The 18496-nt window shown below is 58.5% G+C and overlaps 1 protein-coding gene and 1 pseudogene across 1 annotated transcript; both read left to right on the top strand.

Moving 5' to 3' along the window:
• Window positions 1-456: 456 nt before the first annotated feature.
• LOC132243731 (myelin-oligodendrocyte glycoprotein-like) lies at window positions 457-13399 on the top strand. Its single transcript, XM_059714124.1, has 6 exons — window positions 457-1056; window positions 2177-2524; window positions 5355-5450; window positions 11306-11326; window positions 12859-12885; window positions 13308-13399. The coding sequence occupies exons 1-6, from the start codon at window positions 951-953 to the stop codon at window positions 13397-13399; spliced, it is 690 nt and encodes a 229-aa protein (XP_059570107.1). The 5' UTR covers window positions 457-950.
• A 3811-nt stretch (window positions 13400-17210) lies between these two features.
• LOC132243730 (E3 ubiquitin-protein ligase TRIM39-like) lies at window positions 17211-18496 on the top strand (annotated as a pseudogene).

The following is an 18496-nucleotide window of genomic DNA, read 5'->3' as shown; positions in this document are numbered from 1 at the left end:
AGCACTTCGTGTGACCCTTACAGAGAAAGGACGTATTCCTGGCGCGGTGCAGCCCCGCTCTGCTCTGCAACTCCTCAGGGTGTCAGTGTGTGGGTGCAGGAGGGACACGGGGCCTTTGCACCGGGGACCGACTGGGACAGTGCAGGGAGTTCAGGGTATTGCTGGGAGCAGAGGCCCTGGCAGCTGGACAGGACAAAGGCCATTGAGGATGATGTTTTAGCAGTCCCTGGAGCACGGGGCCCGTGGTGTCAGTGCTCTGGGGAGCGGAGTTGCTGGCTCCGAGGTTGGTGTTTTCTGGCAGCCTGGAGGGCTGTGTCTTTGAGGGAACTTGAATATCTTTGCTAAGGGACAAGTATGTGTGTGGAGGGAAAGGCGGAAAAGGGGCCTGGCTGGCACTTCCCTGTTACTTTTCCCACCCCGAGACCAGCTGGCAGTGCCCGGGAGACCGGTTCTTCCTGTGGTGCCCGCAGGGTCATTGCCATCCCTGGGGTAGGGCAGAGCCCCTCCCTGGGGAGCAGAAGCTGCTCCTGCTGCCACCCCCTCCGCAGCAGGCACGGGGAGGAGCCAGGGCTCTTAGGGCTGCTCCCTGGCCACGTTCACCCCTTGGCCAGCCCGGGTCAGTCACACCTCAGGGTGCACAGAGATGGGGGTCCAGCTGCCTGGTGACACCCCAGCCCTGTCCCTGCAGGTCTGTCCCGGGCAGGCACCTCTCCAGCCCCCATCACTGCTGCAGCACCAGGGCAGCTCCGTGGGGCAGGCGCTCGTGTGCACAGGTGCCAGGTCCTGCTGCTGGGTAAACCACACCGCTGTGTGAGGCTGCCTTCCTGGAGAGCCCCTTCCCTCTGCACCCCACATCCTGCCAGCTGTCCTGGTGCCATGGTCAGTGGGCACAGCCTTGTGCACACGTATGTTGGATTTGTGTGTTCCCTTGCTGCCCAGGCCACATCACTATGCAGAGAGAGGTTTTCTCATTCCCCACTGGCCCCAAAGGGAGCCCCTTCCTGCCCAGCTGCATCGCTCTCCTTGCTGCACTCCAGATTCACCATCCGATGGCAGGTAGGTGCCTCTCGTCCTCGTGGCATTTACGGCTGTTCTCTGACTGAGCTCTGCTGCCCTGTGACACAGCCAAGATGTGACCCTGACACCCGCTTCCACCTCTGCCCCCACGGGATCCAGGCCCAGCCCAGGCCAGACACTGACCCTCCCCCTCTGGACCCCCCCGCCCCCCGCAGGCCTGCATCTCCCAGCTGCTGACTTGCCATGTCCGCTTCACCCTCCCTCCCTGCACCAGCCCAACCCCTGCTCCTTCCTGTCCCTTCCTGCCCTGCATCCACTGCTCTGTAGAGACCTTGCCCCTTGGCACTTACTGCCCCTGGGCTGTGGTCTGTCACACTGGCCTGGCTCTCAGTAGCTGGTGAACATGTTCAGTCTTTGCTCCACCGCTCTGACCAGTCTGTCTCCTCTGAAATGTAACTGCAGCCTGCCTGGGACTCAGACACCCCTTGCAGCCTCATGGACTAAGGCAGGGGTAGGCAATGTGTTTTGGCCTGAGTGCCAAAAACCCCACAATGTCTACTTTGGCAGGTGCCAGAGTGCCGACGTGCTGGAGCCCAGAGCAGCTGTTTGCAGCCTCCTGGCTGCAGCCAGCCAGTGCAGCCCAGCCTGCTTGCAGCAGGGCTTGCAGCCTCCCACCTTCTTGCTGGGAGCAGCCCGGGCTGCGTGGGTGGCAGCAGCTGCTTAGAGCTTGGGCTGGCAGTGGTGTGCTGAGCAAAATGGCCTTGTGTGCCAGGCTTGGCTTGCTGACCCCTGGAACAAGGTGTGGCCTGAAACCCCAGCCCTGCCCCACCCCCTGCCCCTACCTCCCTGGTTCCCTCCCCTGTGCCTGGGGGCAGCAAGAGGTGCTGCCCCTCAGTGCATAGGGCCTCAGGCAGCTGCCCTCCCCTACAGTGCCCGTCTCTCATTATGGGGCTGTGTCTGCACCGGAAAACGGACCCAATGATAATGGGAGCAGGGACAGGCCCTGCTGTGAGCTCCCATGCTGCACTGTGCCCGTTGGAGCCAGGCTGCGGGGATGCAGGTTTGCCCTTGTCCACGCTCACACTCTGCTGCCCTGTTGCAGCTGCACCCATGCTGTTCTTGACTCTTCCTTTCTCTGGTGTCTTGCTCTGCTCCCCAGCCCAGTTCAGAGTGATTGGACCAGGCCAGCCAGTTGTTGTCACCATGGGAGAGGATGCTGTCCTCCCCTGCCACCTGTTGCCCCCCATGAGCGCTGAAAGCATGGAGGTGCGGTGGCTCCGGCCTGGGTTCTCTTCCTACGTGCACTTGTACCGAGGCGGACAGGATCAGGATGGGCAGCAGATGCCTGCATATCGGGGCAGGACTCAACTTGTGAAGGACGACCTCAGCGATGGGAGCGTCTCTCTGAGAATACGCAGCGTCCGACGCTCTGACCATGGGCTGTACACCTGCTTCGTCCGGTCCAATGACTCCTCAGGTGACGCTCTGTTGGAGCTGCAGGTGACAGGTCAGTGCCTCTGCTGTTTGCTCCCGCCCGCAGTGTCCTGAATGGGGCTGTTGGGCTCAGGGGGAGGTGACACTTACTCACTTGTCAGCACCCAGAGTCTTCTCTCAGCCTCCGGTGCCTGCAGTTTTGGTGCCTGCCATGCTGGCAGAGGTGGCATAGAGAGCAGAGGCAGGGGATGGAGAGGGGCTGAGAGAGAGAGGGAGAAGGGGTGGAGGAATAGGCAGAATCAGGCCCCAGTTACGCTAGTGAGAGTTGGTGCCTGCTCCCTGAGAGCATCTTCAGCAGGTCTGAGGAGGGAAGCAAGCAAGCACAGTGACTGTAGATCAGTACAGCAAATGACCGTCTCCCATACGCTGCTCCCACCCAGGGCGCTGAGGACTGCTTGTACCGAGCTGTGTGCAGCAGGGCAAAATTGCACTGGAGCTTCTCCAGGAGGGGCTGGGGTGCCAGGCTGAGCATGGGTTGGGTTTCTCTGCTCTGGGAGGAGGTGAAGGGCTGAGGGACCCCGCTGGGACTGAGACGGCAGGTGCAGGAGTTGTGGTACAACAGCTGGGTGTATATCCCCAGGGCTCCCACCCTGTCCAGACCACACCACACCTTTGCCTTAGAGCAGATGCCATGGTGCAGCGTGTTGCTCAGATTGACAATGGTGTCACAGACTATGTGTATAACGAAGGGAAGTCCTTCCAGTTAGCCAGTAGCTTTCTCTAGCTGAAAAAGTCACCGGGTGGTGCTACATGTGCAATTAATGCTCACAAATAAACTGTGGGGCACATTACTCTGGAGTTTATTCATGCGCAGCACATGGAGCTGTCAAAGCAGCCCTGGTGCGCAGAGGACCCAGGGCAGAAACCACTTAGGACTGGGGGTGCCTTAGGAAACCAGTTAAGACTGGGGGTGCCTCAGCTTTGAGTGCCCCACCTGAGTCACCTGACGGGGCCTGGTATTCAAAGGCAGGTGCTCAACATGACACCACTCTGAAACCCTCGGAGGTGTCTCAGGCTGAGTGCACAAGGAGACTCAGGGTGCATTTCCCTGGGTCCACATTAACATAATGGTCACTCACGGTGAACCCCATAAGTCTTGGCTCCTGAGCTCTGAGTGCCTCACTCTGTCGAGGCACAGGGCCCTGGAAGGAGAGAGGAGATGCAAGCCCAGAGGCAGGACCAGGCTAATAGGGTGACAGGGGAGGGGCTGCAGTTTGGGGCTTCCCATCAGCCTGTGTTGTGAAAGTTTCACCCCAGGGCAGGACTCCCAGAGTTGCCCCCTGCCCCCTACATAGAGCAGTGCCCCCCAGGCATGGCACAGTGTGAGGGGGCCAGGATGTTCCTGGGTCTGGGGCTGCACGTACAGAGTCTGCACAGCAATCCCAGCATGGGGCCGTGCTGCACCATGCAGACATCCCCTGAGAGACCTCACTGCTCCTTGGGATTCGTCCCCATAACCCTGCACCTGGACCTGCACTGCCCACACTATGGCTCACTCCCAGCCTGCTCCTGGTACCTGCACACACTCTCCTGGGACGCCTTTGGTGCAAGGTCTGACTGAGTCCAAGTCTACTGCAGCCAGGAGATATAAGAGGTTCAAAGGCCTTGGGAGAACAGTGAGGAAAGATTTGCTCATGGTCCATTGGTAGCTGCTGGGGTGAGCGAGCAGGAGCAGGAGTCCCCCGAGGGCCACGGCTGGACATGGTCGGCAGAGCCCTGGGGACAAGCTGCTGGGACAGACAAGGGGGCCTGGCTCCCCGGCCAGCATTCGCTCTGTGCCTGCAGCGCTGCAGGGGACAGTGTCTGTGGGCTGCATTGATGGCACTCGAGCACCTCAGTCCTGACTGCGCCCCTGGGGTCAGCCTGCGCCGCCTGGCATGAGGGGTCACACTGAGATTCAGGACAACCTCACACCGGCACAGATCGCAGCTTTCAGCCTCTGACTGAAGCAGGACTAGCATATTTCCAGTTTCAAAAAAGAGGGCACCTGACAGGAAGGAGGGGGTATAATATGATTGCGGGGGGGCAGAGATATGACTGTGCCCTGGCCCTGCCCCTCGCTCCCAAGCCACAGCCACCTCAGCCCTGCAGCTGCCTATCACTCCCAGCCCACAGTCCTCTGGCACTGCCTGTGCCCTGAGCTCCTGACCCACCGTCCCCTGCCTCCCCGCCCCGGTGCCCGTCACTCCCGACCTGCAGCCCCCTGCTCCCCGCAGCCCTGCAAGTGTCTCCTGGAGGGCACGCAGCTCCCCGCTCCCCTCCCCAGCTCCCTCCCCTGCCGGAGAAGCCGGTGCCTCCCCTGCCCTGCTGCAGCCCAGTGCTGGCGGGGGGGAAACGTCGGTGCTGAGCAGAGCAAAATCCCAAATCCCAGCCATTTGGTGATATTAAAAACAAAAGACCCAGACAGAGATGGGAGGACCCCAAAAGAGGACGTGTCTGGGAAAACCCAGATGTATTGTAACCCTGGACTGAAGGGACATTGTTTGTCTTTGCTGACCTGCTGGATGAGGAGCCACTTCCCATGAGGGTCCCATGATGCCCTGAGGAAGGGGAGGTCACTATCTCTCTTGCCTCCAGCTGGCAGAGGCTTCTGCATGCAGGGGTTGTGCTGCTGGGTCTGGTTTATTCCTGCAGTGACCACTCTGCTGCCTCCAGGCAGGGGCAGGACAGCGGGTGCATTAGCTGGTCTTTAGCTTGGGCTCCCAGTGTGCTAAGCATCAAGCATGGGGGAGGCCTGTTGGCCTGAAATCCATGAGGAGGATCCCAGGGAAAGCTACTGCTGCCCCCAGCCCTGTGCATTTGCTCACACAGGGCTGTCACGTGAATGCCACTTTCTCCTGCAGGTCCCTATTTCCCATGGGCGGTGGCTCTGGCCGTGATTCTGCCCCTTGTCGTTCTCCTGGGCAGTTTCTGCCTCTGGCGGCAGCACCGTGTGACAGGTAACGTAAGAAAGGGGGGTGACTGTGTGGAGAGGTGAGCTCCTCGGAGATGGGACAGGACAGGATGGACGGGGGCTCCATCCACTGCTCTGAGAGGAGCTCCAAGCACCGGGATGGACTGAAGCTGTGGGAGAAGTCTCTGAGCAGGCCAGACCCCACATCTGAGCCAGGAAAGGGGCCACGTGGATTCACAGCCCTGGAGCTCGGTGAAGAGCCCAGACCGAACACTGCAAGTGCAAAGTGCTGCACCTGGGGAGAAGGCATCACCAACACACCTGCAGGCTGAGGGATGACCTTCTCGGCAGCACAGTGGCAGAAAGGGATCTCGGAGTCATAGCTGACTCCAAGATGAATATGAGCCGTCGATGTGATGAAGTGATCGGTAAAGCTAACCACACTTTATCACGTATTAGCAGGCGCATGATGAGCAGGTCCAGGGAGGTGATGCTCCCCCTCTATCTGGCACTGGTCAGGCTGCAGCTGGAGTACTGCGTCCAGTTCTGGGCGCCGCTCTTCAAGAGGGACGTGGATAACCTTGAGAGGGTCCAGAGCAGAGCCACTCATATGGTTAGGCGCCTGAAGGTAAGGTCTTAAAGGAGAGATTGAGGGACCTGGATCTCTTCAGCCTATGCAAGGGAAGGCTGAGAGGTGATCTTGTGGCCATTTACAAATTCATCGGTGGGGAGGGGGCAGCAAGAAATAGGAGATGCTCTGTTTGCCACGACACCCCTTGGACTAACCTGGAACAACAGCCACAAATACACAGAGCAGGTTTAGGTTGGACATCTGGAAGAAGTTCTTCACGGTTAGGGTAGCCAGAATCTGGAACGGGCTCCCGAGGGAGGTGGTGCTCTCCCCTACCTTGGGGGTCTTTAAGAGGAGACTGGACAAACACCTAGCTCTTTCCTACACGGGTCAGGGGGTTGGACTCGATGATTTATTGAGGTTCCTTCGGACACTACCAACTATAAAACTATGACACTGCAGCGAGCTGTCCCACCAGATCTGTGCTGCTCAGCTGGAAACATGGATGAGGAGGGAGGATTTCTGTGCTGGGAGCCTATTAATGTGTTTTTCCTGTTGCAGGGAAACACCATTACCATGGAAGTGGTTTTCCTAGTTGCAGGAGAAAACCACTTTCTTGGCAGGAGGCAGTACCCTGACGGATGTAATGCATAGTTAGTCTCCCACTTTGTCTTCCAGTGGGAAGATCTCAGCTATACAAGGACTTTATGGAAATGGGAGACTCCTCCCTCACTTTCTTCTGTGGCCATACAGCTGAGGGCAAGCAAAACTCAGGGACATCCAAACCCCAATCCTCTTGGTGTGGGCCTGCACGGAGGATGCCTGTCAAAGGATTTGGAAGTATCTGACACCCCAGGCAGGGGTGGAGATGCTTGCTGGTAGCAAGGTTTCATGTGGTTCTTGGATGACTCATGGATTTGGAATTGATTTGACTGATTTGATTTGGGACATGAACACTTTTCATTTAAAAAAAAAAAAGTGTTTCTCCCAAATTCAATTCTCTCCTCAAAGCTAGGGCTGTTCAGCCTGAGATCGCCCCACAAGAACGAGCTGCACCGCATGCTGGTGTGCTAGTGTGTCTCGTGCACTGTGGGGGCTTCCTGCTGGTTTGCTCCCTGGTCTCCAGGGAGCCTGTGGGTGAGAGCAGGGTCTTAGGGTTGCCAATGGCTGTGACCTGACCCGGTGTCTCCAATTGTGGAAACACAGAAATCGCACTCGGGACATGCAAGGCCATTCTCACACAGGACTGGTGCTTGGGCCCAGCTGCTCTCGCTCCAGCTGTGCTGAGCAGTGACTGTCAGGCATGACGATGCCTCCGTGTCCTGCTGGACTGTATCCCAGGGCAGGCCCCCAGGTCCATCCGCACCTCCTTCACTACGCCCAGGCTGACATGAGCATGTGCTGGACAAAGGCCCCTCTGCCCCATCCCCTCATGGACATGTCTCTTCTACCCTGGTCCCAGGGGCAGCTACTCTCCATTGTCCTCACAATTAGGGGCAGGGACTAGCTGCAAGGCCAGGGGTTGGCCTAGGATGGACCCACCTGGTATCCAGCCCAGGTCCATGCCTCCCGTTGCTGACCCACTTCATCTTCCTCAGTCCCATTCCAGAAGCCTCGAGGTCAGCTCAGTGGATGGACACAGAAAAGAGCAGGAAAGGGATGAGGACAAAGGGACACAAGAGTGGAAGGGCCCACGTGGGCCCCTGACTGCAGTGCCTTGTGGCCACAGGCAGTCACACAACTGATGTTTAGCCAGAAGGGTGCACAACAAAAGCCATCCAGGCCCTGCTCCCCTGCATCACACAAACACTTCTGACCCCGGGGAGAGGTTCCCATAGTGGGAAAAAACCACCAAGATAGAGAGCATACAGTCTGGCCCAGAGCAGGAGAGACAACGGCCCAACCAACACCTTGGGCACCTGCAGGGGCAAGAATTTATTGGGTAAAAGATGCCCGATGATCCCAGTAACTGGAACCAACCAGCCCACAGTCTTGGCCAAGCTGACTTGGGAGATAACTCCCCCCTTCAGTATGAGCAGGGAACCAGCCCCCCTGGGCCAGTCTCTCTCCAGTATAGCATCACCTTCAACTAGCCCTGCCATAAGGGCAGGAGTCAGAGGGGACCGGGCAGGGGGATGGCTCCTTTGGAAGAGACCTTTAGAGCAGGTCCTGGAGGGGATAGGAAAGAGTGGGGCAGTTTGCACCATGCCCTGGAGCAGGTCAGTCCGAGGCAGCAGGGACGTGGTGCGCAGGGAAGCTGATGCAAACCTGTCTGTGTCGGCCCATCCCCTTACGTGCGTGTGACAGTACGCGCGTGTACACGAGACACTACGTCACTGAAGCAATGAGCTAGGGGGACGTAGCTTGTCAGTACGACATAGCATCAGTGGGCACAAACCATGATGCCAACACTATATCACCATAGTGATGAACTACATTGCCAGAGCTTGTCAAAAAAAAGTAACCGTGCATCTCTGGGACTGCACAGTACTGGCAGCACTTGGTTTAGTACTAAATGACTCCACAGTCCCAAAAGGATGACAGGAATTAGGTTGCAGCTGAAGCAACCAAGAGCTCTGTCCTGAGCTGAAGGGAGGCCACGGCTTCCCTCACAGCACAGGGAGCCCCTCGCTCGCCCCAGGGCCACGGCTGCCCCTGCCCGTCCCAGGGGAACGTGTGCTGAACTCTTGTCCAAACACAGAAGAAATGTGCTTTCCTCAGTGGTCCCCGTGGCTCAGTTAAGCTAGCTCAGGTCTATGCAGGGACCCTCAGGAGACAGAGCCCAAAGTGCCTGCCTGACTGTAGCAGGCCAAGTGTCAGCCTGGTTTGTCCCCAGCTAAGGGCCATCCGCATTTCCATTGCAGACCCCAGCAGTGCACTGAAGGGCTGCTCCTGGGGACACAGACCAGCTCTCACGGGAACAAGCCAGTGTCTTTACCAGCACGGTGACTATTGCAGAAGGGGTCCCTGAGCCCATTGCCCTGAGCAGCCTTTACACTCCCTGGTCCATGCCATTGCAGGAGACAGGGAGACCTGGCCAGTACATAGCAGGATCCCTCCTCACATGGGATCCCCTGGGCTCTGGCCCTTCTGTGGCCTGCAGTGGGGCGAGGGGCAGGACTCTACCCTGGAGCACACGACCAGCCTTAACTCTGCCCTGCCCGGACCCCAGGTACTAGTCCCACAGCCCGGATCAATGTAGGACTGGGGCTGCAGTTCTGAACCAAGGGAACTTAGTATTAAATATGCTTTAAAGGTTCCCCCTCCTTAGGGAATCACAGCAGGGCAGAGATCAGGATGTTCAGGGACTGTATCTGCATTTCCAGCCTGCAGCAGCTTCTTTTCAGTTTCCCCTGAGCTTTCCTTGGTGTGCAACTCTGGGAGGGGGCTGATTACACCCCCCTTGCAGTGTGTTTCCCCCATAAGTTGCTGACAACTCCTTTCACCCCATCTGGAGGGGCAAAGGGTTTCAGAGATTTCATACACTTTTGGACTGGAAGGGACCTCAAAGATCATCAAGTCCACCCCCCTGCCCCGGAGCAAGAGGTCAGCTGGGTTCAAAGGATCCCAGCAAGATAAGCATCCAAACATTTCTTGAATGAGTACAAAGTAGGTGCCTGCACCACTTCTGGAGGGAGTCTATTCCAGGTCTTGGTGGCACAGACAGTAAAGACTTTTTTTTCTTATATCCAGCCGAAAACAGTCTTGGAGGAGTTTATGACCATTGGTCCTTGTTTTTCTTTGGGGCGCTCTGGTGAACAGATGTTCCCCCACATCCTGATGCAAACCCCTCATGTACTTATAAGCTGCCCCCACGCCCCCCCTGAGCCTGTGCTTTTCCAGGCTGAAGAGTCCCCTGGCTCTCAGCCTCTCTTCATAAAGCCTATTCTCCTGCTCTCTGATCATGTGCACGGCTCTCCTCTGGACTCTCTCAAGTGTCTCAACATACTTCTTGAATTGTGGAGCCCAGAATTGGATGCAGTACTCCAGCTGCAGCCTCACCAATGCTGAGTGCAGTGGGTTTGGGGACCCAGGTGTGCTGTGGCCAAGGGGGACAGTGAGGGACAGCCCCTGTGTGTATAGGTACAGTGGAAAGGCCATTGCTTGGTGCTCTTCATCACTGTGTCCAGTCTCCATCTGTGTAACACGTCTCTCCTGCTGTTTGTTTCAGAGAGGCGCCGTGCAGACAAAGGTAACTTTTCTTCATGGATTTCCCTATGGAGGGAAGGGGGAGGTCTCCTGTTTTGCAGCTGGTGTCCCAGCAGGCCTTCAGGGCTCTCTTTGGAGAAGCTGTGTGTGATGTGTGCTGAGGAGCTCCCCAAGAAACCTCATCCTCCAGCACCCCCAGCCTGCTGCTCTGTCCCACCCCTGTGCAGTGCTGCGTGGGAGCCCCAGGGGCAGGGCTTGTCTCTCCAGGAGCCAGGGGCTAAGGGGCAGGATGCATATGGGGGGCACAGATTAGAGGGGCTGGATTAGGTGTAGCTTGAGAGGAGGGTGGTGAGAAATTGGGCTGTCAGGATTTAGGGGAGGCTGGATCATGAGGCCATGGAGGAGCAGGATTTGGGAACAGGAGTGAGAGGGGCTGGGGTGGAGGGTTGCAAAGCAAAAGGAGAGGAGTCTGAGACACCCTGAGATTGTGAGGCTGAGTGTGCTGCTGTGTGCAGTGAGAGAGGAGGGCTGGGAGGGGAAAGGAGGAGTTTTCTTCAGCCTCCCTCCACCTGCAGTGAGCAGGAAACAGCCTAGAGCACAGGCTAGTGAGCCCAGCCAGGCTGGGGCTGGTGGCAGGGGAGAGGGGGTAGGATGCACCCCCGGGCCAGGAGGTGGATTTGAGAGCTGTCAGCACGCAATGCCAGATGAAGATGATGTGAAGTGATGATTAGTGTGAGGGGAGAAGGGCAACTGAGGGCAGAGCTCTGCAGAAACCCCCAGAAGACAAGAGAGGGAGGAAGAGGAGGCAGGCGCCCTGGCGGAGGTGGTGGAAGGGCAGGCAGGGAGGGTGGAAGGGGAGTGCCCGGCAGCCCAGTGAGGACAAGTCACCTTGCTGGAGAGGTGCTATAAGGGGTGGGGCGTCCTGGAGCCAGGCAGCTGAGCCCGGTGCCCGGGTGTCTGTGCAGAGCCTGGTGAAGAGGATGTGCCCAAGGCAGCCGGGACAGCAGAGCCGGGTCCTGCCCACACAGCGCATGGCCCTGGGCTGGACTCGGCTTGATGCCTGGAGCACAGATCTGCAGTGTCTGTCCATGACCACGGGTGGGGAGAGGCTGCTGCACCTGGGCCCGGGCCAGGGAATTTGTGGGACTCCAGGTTAATTCTCGTTCTCTTTCACGTTGCAGCAAAGTATGAAGCAATGAAAGGTAAGTGCCTTTTACTGCCCCCCTGACCCCCTGACTTCACTGGCAAAACCCTGGTACCCAGCCACGCGTCCCTCTCCATCTCCAGGGAGGTCTTGTGACAAGGACACTTCTGTATGAAAGGGTCCAGTCCCACACACTGTCCCACACCCCCACATCAGGATGGGGGCAGTTGGCATAGTGCTGGTGCGGGGGGTGCTGTTCGCACCAGCTGAGCACCCCTTGTTGCTGAGGACTGCTTGGGTGTGTGGGCAGGGCCCGCTCTAGTCAGTCTGCCCTGTCTCTGCCCAAAGGGCTGAGTTGGGGATGGCTCAGGGCTTTCTTCCCAATGTTTCCTTGCACCTGAGTGATGTCCCTGGGGCAGCTCCTCTCACTTCCCAGAGGGGATGGGGAGATCTCAGGATCAGGGGCTACAAAGCAGTATCCAAGGCAAAGGGTTGTGGTCCCGATCCTGCAGTCTGAACTCAGTCAGCATGTCCACTGAAGCTGATGTGGGGTGTGTTCAGCATGGGGGCAGATTTGTCAGTAAAGATCATGGCTATTGACCAGTCTTTCCACCTCAAACCTTTTTATTTTTTTTTTTACTGACCATCTACAAAGCTTTTACTGATATGACACCCTTTCTTTAAAGACATATGTTTTTACTGATCTGTGTTTCACATAATGTAAATTCAGCCCTTCTGCCAGGCCTTGGGAGGGAGTGACAAGAGTGGGATTCATGTGTAGGGGATCAACACCAAGTGTAGCAGAAAGCTTTGGTTTTCAGTATGAAGTTGGAAGATTTTAAATGGAAAAAAATTTCTTGGATTGCCAATCCTGCTTGATGGCAGCAGTGGTATTACGATATGATGCCCCCACCCCAGGGGGCCCCTAATCACCCCCACACTCTGACACCCCTAACCATGCCCCACATGGCATGACACCCCGCCCTAGTCCACGTCCTAGTGTACCTCACCAACGCTGCTACCCCCATTCTGGCACAGACCTCCACCCACTCTGGCCCCTGCTTCTGTCCTACAGCTTCTTGCCAGCCACGCCACCCTGCTCCTCGTACCTCTGAGGTGGGCATCTGAGAGACACAGGGGGCAAGCCATTGGACCCAGCAGCAGCACGTGGCTGGGGGAGAGGAGAGGTCTAGGCAGGTTCCTGCGAGCCCCAAAGCCCTGACAAGAGCTCCCTGCAGGGCGCTCAGGTCCCGCTCAGACACCGGGGACAGTGCTGTGCTCTGCCTGTCTATCAAGCTCCCTGTGGATCGATTATTTATGGAGGACACAAATTTTTCACAAATGTTATGGGCCCGTGGTTTTTACTGTATATTTTATGGGACACCAGTAGAGTTACAGAGAGTTGGCAACCATGGTACTAACTGACTCGTGACTTTATTTGCTCTCCTCCCCTTTCCTTCCTGAGACCCTTGGCAGAGCTGGGTAAGTTGTGGTTTTGGTTTTTGCAGTGTCTTTTCCACTGACATGTGTCCTGTGGGGTTTGTGCCTGGTTGTGTGACCTCTGTGACCTCTGGTTTCTGGTTATTTCAGAATTTGCCGGAGCCCGACAATATGCAGGTAAGTGGAGCCAATGCTTCATCAGAGACTCCTGGTCTTGTCTCCCCAGGGACCTTTGCTTTCTGCTCTGCCCTGACACCCCTCGCAAGCACTACCAGGCGGAGTCACAATGTCCCTGCCTGTGTGCACAGGAGACAGGACGTTCCCCAGAGAAGTTGCTCTGGGGGAATGCTGGGGCCAACCAATTTCAGTGGGGCTGCCCTGGACGGGGCTCTTCAGCCTCCTGCTAATGAGGGGTCGAGCTGCTCCCTGCTGTCACCGAGTGGAGGAATCGCCCCTCCAGTCCCCCTCTGCTGTGACCAGGCAGCGCTCCCTCCCACCCCCCCCATGTTTCATTTATCACTGAGCTGGGACCTGGGCTGCAGACATGCCTGACCCAGGAGGACCTGCTCTCTTTGTCTCAAGTGTCCCTGCCACTGCAGGCCATGTGACTGGCCATCTCACCTGGCAAGGGCTGATGTCATTTGGAAACATCGGCCCACAGCCAACGGGGCTGCTGGTGGTGGGATTTTAGTGATGAGGTCACAACAGGTGTATAAAAGGGGCCACATGAGGAAGGGGAAGGGGACATATTTTGGGAACATGGAGCAGGCACACGGGTTGTGCAGCTCTTTCAGACTCCAGATCCATGTGCGAGTAGCTTACCAGAAACGTACCCAGGAACGGTGTTCTTGGAGCGTGTCACAAGGCTACCAGGCTGCTTCTGTTTGCTCAGATGTGCTCTTCGGATACTTCGCTGGCTTGTCCCCCTCCCTGAGCCTCCCCTCCCCACCCAGTAAAGCTATCCGCTATAGCAAGCTTTACGGTACATGGTTGAGATGGAAGGGACCTGCTAAGGTGGGCTCGGCTTTTTACTTCCCCCCTGCCCAGGAGGTGACAGGGGAGTGCTTCAGGCCTATAGAAGCACCCCAGATCCCCAAGGACTACAGAGCCTGTGTATCCCGGGTGGCACAGGGCCCAGACAGAGACCTGAGTCCGGGTGGTGGCAGCATTTCCCCAGGCTTGTGGGTGTGCTGCGGAAAGGGGATGGCCAGGCGTAGGCACCCCGGGGACACACCTGGAGCTTGGTAGCTGGTCGGGTGCAGTGATGCAGGTGGCTCAGCACAGGAACACCCCCACTGGCCCGCCACACCATCCATGGGTCTCACCACTCCTCCTTCTCTGTCTGGTGCAGTGGCAGGTAGTGGGCAGAGGGCCAGGACAGCTGCTTATTTTTAGGGTCACTGGGGTGAGGAACAAGGCTCCAAACCTCATCCACCAGAAGTGTGAGATCTCCGCCAAGGGAGAGAGGAGCTGCACCCCATCTGGGCCTTTAGTGCCCAGGCAACAGGGGAGATGGACACAAAGGGAGTGTGGAAGTCAGTGGGGCTTGGAGAGCTGCAGGGTGAGGGGTGAGGAAGGGGCAAGAGCAGAGCATGGAGGGTGGGGGAAGGGAATCTGGCCTGGATGATAAGATAGAAAATGACTGATCTGTGGTGCTGGGGTCAGGAGAGAGAAGCCCGGTAGGAGGGTCGTGTTGCTTTGGGGGCTATAGAGCTGAGAGGATGGAGCCACGGTCTGCAGGTGCTAGGCAGCTCTGGCCCCGGGGCTTGGCTGCAGGCTGGGGAAGGAGGAGATGCTGCAGTCAGGGGCCCTGACTGGCAGGAGCATCAGCTCAGCCCTGCTCCCCTCCTTCCTGGCTGCCTGGGAGGGGCAGCAGAGCCCCCCGACCCCCATGGGCCCTGCTCTGCAGGCTGCTCAGTGGACTGGTCTCAGGGGGCTCCTGGCTGCAAGGTGCTGTTCCCAACCATGGCTCCCAGCACAGCCTGAGCACCCACATCCCAGTGCTGCAACAGCGACAGGGCAGGAGCCAGCCTGTGCGGCAGGGAGGGCGGCAGTGGGCTGTCCGGCTGAGGGGTTGCTGGCTGAGGGCTTCTTCTCCCAGCCACGCAGCCAGTATGTCTCTCCCTCCCTGCTGCTTCCTCCTGGTGTCCTTCGCTCTCTTTCCCTGACACCCACGTCATCTCCCAGCCGCCGCCAGTCTGTGCCCAGGTGCTCCTTTTGCCTTTAGTGCCCAGGGAAACCCCTCTCCTTCTCCCGCGGGCAGCTCTTGCTCAGGCCGTGTGTGTTTCCTGGGCTTTGGACGGTGACTTCTGTTACTCCAGGTTCCTCCCTCCAGGAAGGGGCTTCATTGCTCCTTCCCTGAGGCAGCAGGGAGGGCAGAAAGGAGGCTTCAGCCAAGCCTGGGGTTGCCCAGAGAGCACAGACACACCAGTGCAAGCACCAGCCCCTCCAGGCAGCAAGAGATGCCGACCCAGATGCCTGGGTCCCTGCAGCTGTTCTGTGCCCAGGGTGGTGCAAACCAGCAGTCAGTGCAGGCCTGACCCGCACAGAGCTGAAGCCAATTATCCACTTTCACTTGGGTCTGGTACACACGTGCCTGGATCTGGGAGGGTCAGTCCCATAGATCTTAAATGGCTTTGATAGCCCAGGTCAACTCTGTTGTGTGGGTGACCCCTGGGGCTGTCATGGGTGGAAGAGACTCTTCAGGAAAACAGCATGCCTCCCTCCTTACACGGATGCACACGCCCAGCCATGCAGAGCTGTCACTGTCCCTTGTGGGTCAGATGATCCCGGAGCCAGAGTGACTGTGGGGAGGGACTGCGCTGGGCCACTCTGTGCCCAGATCGGGGAGTGAGAGCTCGAGCCCGAGCTCTGCGTGGATCCCTCAGCCCTGCTCTGGTCCTGGCTCTGGCAGGTTGTTGAGTGAGCAGGGGATGGAGAGCACACACGTTCCCTGGGGTTGTGGGCCAGTCCCTGCAAGAATTGTATATGCGTGTGTGTGTTGGGGGGTCTGCCCATGCATGCAGGGGGCTGTGCATTTGGGGACAGGCAAGACGCTCTGGGAAGAGAGGTTCAGCTGGAGCCGTCTTTGTTTTTTTGCCTGGTTTTGGGTGAGAGCAGGGGCCAATTTCCTCCTGCTGCGACATTTCCAATGCAAATGTCACAGCAGATTTGGGGAACAGAGCACAGGGGATATTTTTTTGAAGTACTCTGAACAGATCCCCACTCCCAAGCTGCTCACCCTCCCCATCCTGCCCTTCCATAAGTGCTGGGGGTCCCCTGTTGTTTCCTTGGCCTATCCATGTCCTATCAGAAGCCTTTGGGGTTTGTGCTCCTAAGTGTTTCCAAGTGTTTCCCCAGAGCAAGTGTAACTCAGATGTGTTTCAAAACTGCCATCTCTGTGTGCAGCATCTGGCACAATGGAGGCTGGCCTACAGCAGCTGGGCCCCACGGGCATGGGGTTATCCAGTACTCCGGGGACAGAAGGCCCCAGACCCAGCAGTGCCCCAGGGCTGGTCTGCACAGGGTGTCCTTGGCCCAGTGCAGTATTTGCAGCGCGGACCCCTAGAGCAGATGCACAACAGGGGTGAGCTGGGACTTGTGCCTGGTGCAGCTGAGCCCAGAGGGAGGGGAAATGCCTCTCCTCACTCAATGGCCCCAGAGTCATGAGCAATGGGCCCTGTTCTGCGGTGCTTAGTCCCCTTGTCAGTGCTTCCCCACTGCCCTTCCCCTTCCCTCCCCACCCCGTGCACCCAGCCCCATGCATGGCCCTGCGTGGGCTGGGCTCTGGGGAGGCGCTGGCTGTGGGGTGCCCTGGCTGCAGTCCTGTGCCCACAGGGCTGGGGACATGGGGGTCCCCGCTGGGGCAGAGCAGCCCAGCCTGGGATGGGCAGGGGCAGGCACCAACCAGCTGTCAGCCGCAAACCAAGTGACCCAGGCCCAGAGCACAGAGACCCCTGGGCCCTGCCCTCTGCTCCCCCTGCCACCCCTTCCTCCGGGCAGGCTGCTCTGCTGGGCCCCTCTGCTCCCTGCTGTCTCCCAGCCCGTCCCCCCTGTCCCTCCAGTCTACCTCCTTGCCCCTCCTCACCCCCTTCCCAACAGCGCCTGTGGCACCAGCTCATGGGGAAGGCGCTGCCCCTCTTGCCCCATCACCCCCGAGCTGTGCTAGTGGGGCCAAGCAGCCAAGCCTGGGGTGGGGGAGGGGCAGGACAGGGACCTGGCGGTATGACATAATCTCATGCCCTTCCCCCACCTGGTGCCCACCCCATGGCACCCGCCCCTCTCTCCTCCCCCCTGTGGGTGCAGCACCCGGCCCTCTAGCCCCCACTCTGCCCCAGGGATGAAGAGGTCTGGTGGGAACATCCCTCTCTGCCCTGGGGCCATTTCCTGTTCTCTCCATTTCCCCTTGGGGCGATGGTGATTTCCCAGCAGGGACTGACCCACGATTCCTGGGATGCGGTGAATTCTCTGTGATTTTGGGGACCCGCCTGCCCCGACCTTGACCCGTGACTCTCTCTCCAGTGGACGTGACTCTGGACCCGGACACGGCTCATCCCAACCTCGTCCTGTCTGAGGATCGGAAATGTGTACAACACAGAGACACCCGACAGCATGTGCCCGACACCCCGGAGAGATTTGATCATTGTCCCTGTGTCCTGGGCTCGGAGGGGTTCACGGGCGGGAGGCGCTACTGGGAGGTGGAGGTGGGAGACAAGACAGTGGTACGTGGGCGTGTGCAGGGAGTCTGTGCGCAGGAAGGGGGGGATCACGCTGTCACCTGGCCGTGGATACTGGGTCGTGTGGCTGGAAGATGGAGGACACAAGCCCTGCACCTCCCCCTGGACCCCCCTCCCCGTGCGCATGCACCCCAGGTGGGTGGGGGTTTCCCTGGACTATGGGGGAGGAGAGGTCTCATTTTACAATGTGACCAACAGGTCCCATCTCTTCACTTTCACTGACACCTTCTCCGGGACCCTGCGCCCTTTCTTCAGTCCTGGTCTCAATGCTGGGGGCACCAACGTGGCTCCCCTGACCCTGTGCCCGGTCCCAGCCCAGCCCTGAGGGAATCCCTGTCCCTGCCATGACCCGCGGGGGGCACAGACTGTCCCCTCCCCGCGCCCCGACTGCCAGCCCCTCGGCGTCCCCAGGGTGGGGGGCAGGCTGGCGGGTCAGGGCTGGGGTCTCCAACACAGGAGCTGCTCCAGCCTGGACCCTGGTGCTGCCCAGGCCCAGGTGTCATCTCCCAATCCCCAAATGCAGGGGCGATGCTTAGGGGCTGCACACAGGTGCACGTGCACCCCCTGAGCATTGCAGTGCACTCCCTGCAAAAAGGTGCCACCGACACTGTTCGCAGTTTCTGCAGGCAGTCCATGATCAGCCCTGGCCGCCACTGATGCTGCTGGCGATGCCTGTGGGTCTTCACTGACCCCAGGTCAGCACTCACCCCCACCACCCCCGCCCCTGCCGCCAACAGTGCCAACAGCATCTTTGAGAGCTCCCCACTAACCACCACTGGGGTGCAGCAGCCGCCGATGGAGCCGTGCTCTCCCCAGCCACTGGGGGCAGGTGCCATACATGCCCACACGCATAGCACCCCCCTGGGAGGGACTGTCTCCAAACTCTCATCCTTCACTAACATCACTACAATCACTTTGGGGGTTTTATTTTGTTAATTTGCTTGCCTCTCTCAGCACTGTTTCCCTTCCCCCCTGACCCCATCCTCTCCCCTCCTCTTCTCTCCCCTCCCACTATTCCCTTTTATATTTAAAATAAATACCTTTGCATTGTA

This window comes from Alligator mississippiensis, chromosome 11, assembly GCF_030867095.1.
Source record: "Alligator mississippiensis isolate rAllMis1 chromosome 11, rAllMis1, whole genome shotgun sequence".
NCBI classification, from domain to species: domain Eukaryota; kingdom Metazoa; phylum Chordata; order Crocodylia; family Alligatoridae; genus Alligator; species Alligator mississippiensis.
The sequence above is the reverse complement of the archived record's forward strand: the minus strand, read 5'-3'. Positions and strand labels throughout refer to the sequence as shown.

Coding starts and splice junctions, on each gene's coding strand:
- LOC132243731 (XM_059714124.1), top strand. CDS start 951: ATGCAGAGAGAGGTTTTCTCATTCCCCACTGGCCCCAAAGGGAGCCCC. Junction 2,525..5,354: donor GTTGGAGCTGCAGGTGACAG/GTCAGTGCCTCT, acceptor TTTCTCCTGCAG/GTCCCTATTTCCCATGGGCG. Junction 5,451..11,305: donor GCGGCAGCACCGTGTGACAG/GTAACGTAAGAA, acceptor TTCACGTTGCAG/CAAAGTATGAAGCAATGAAA.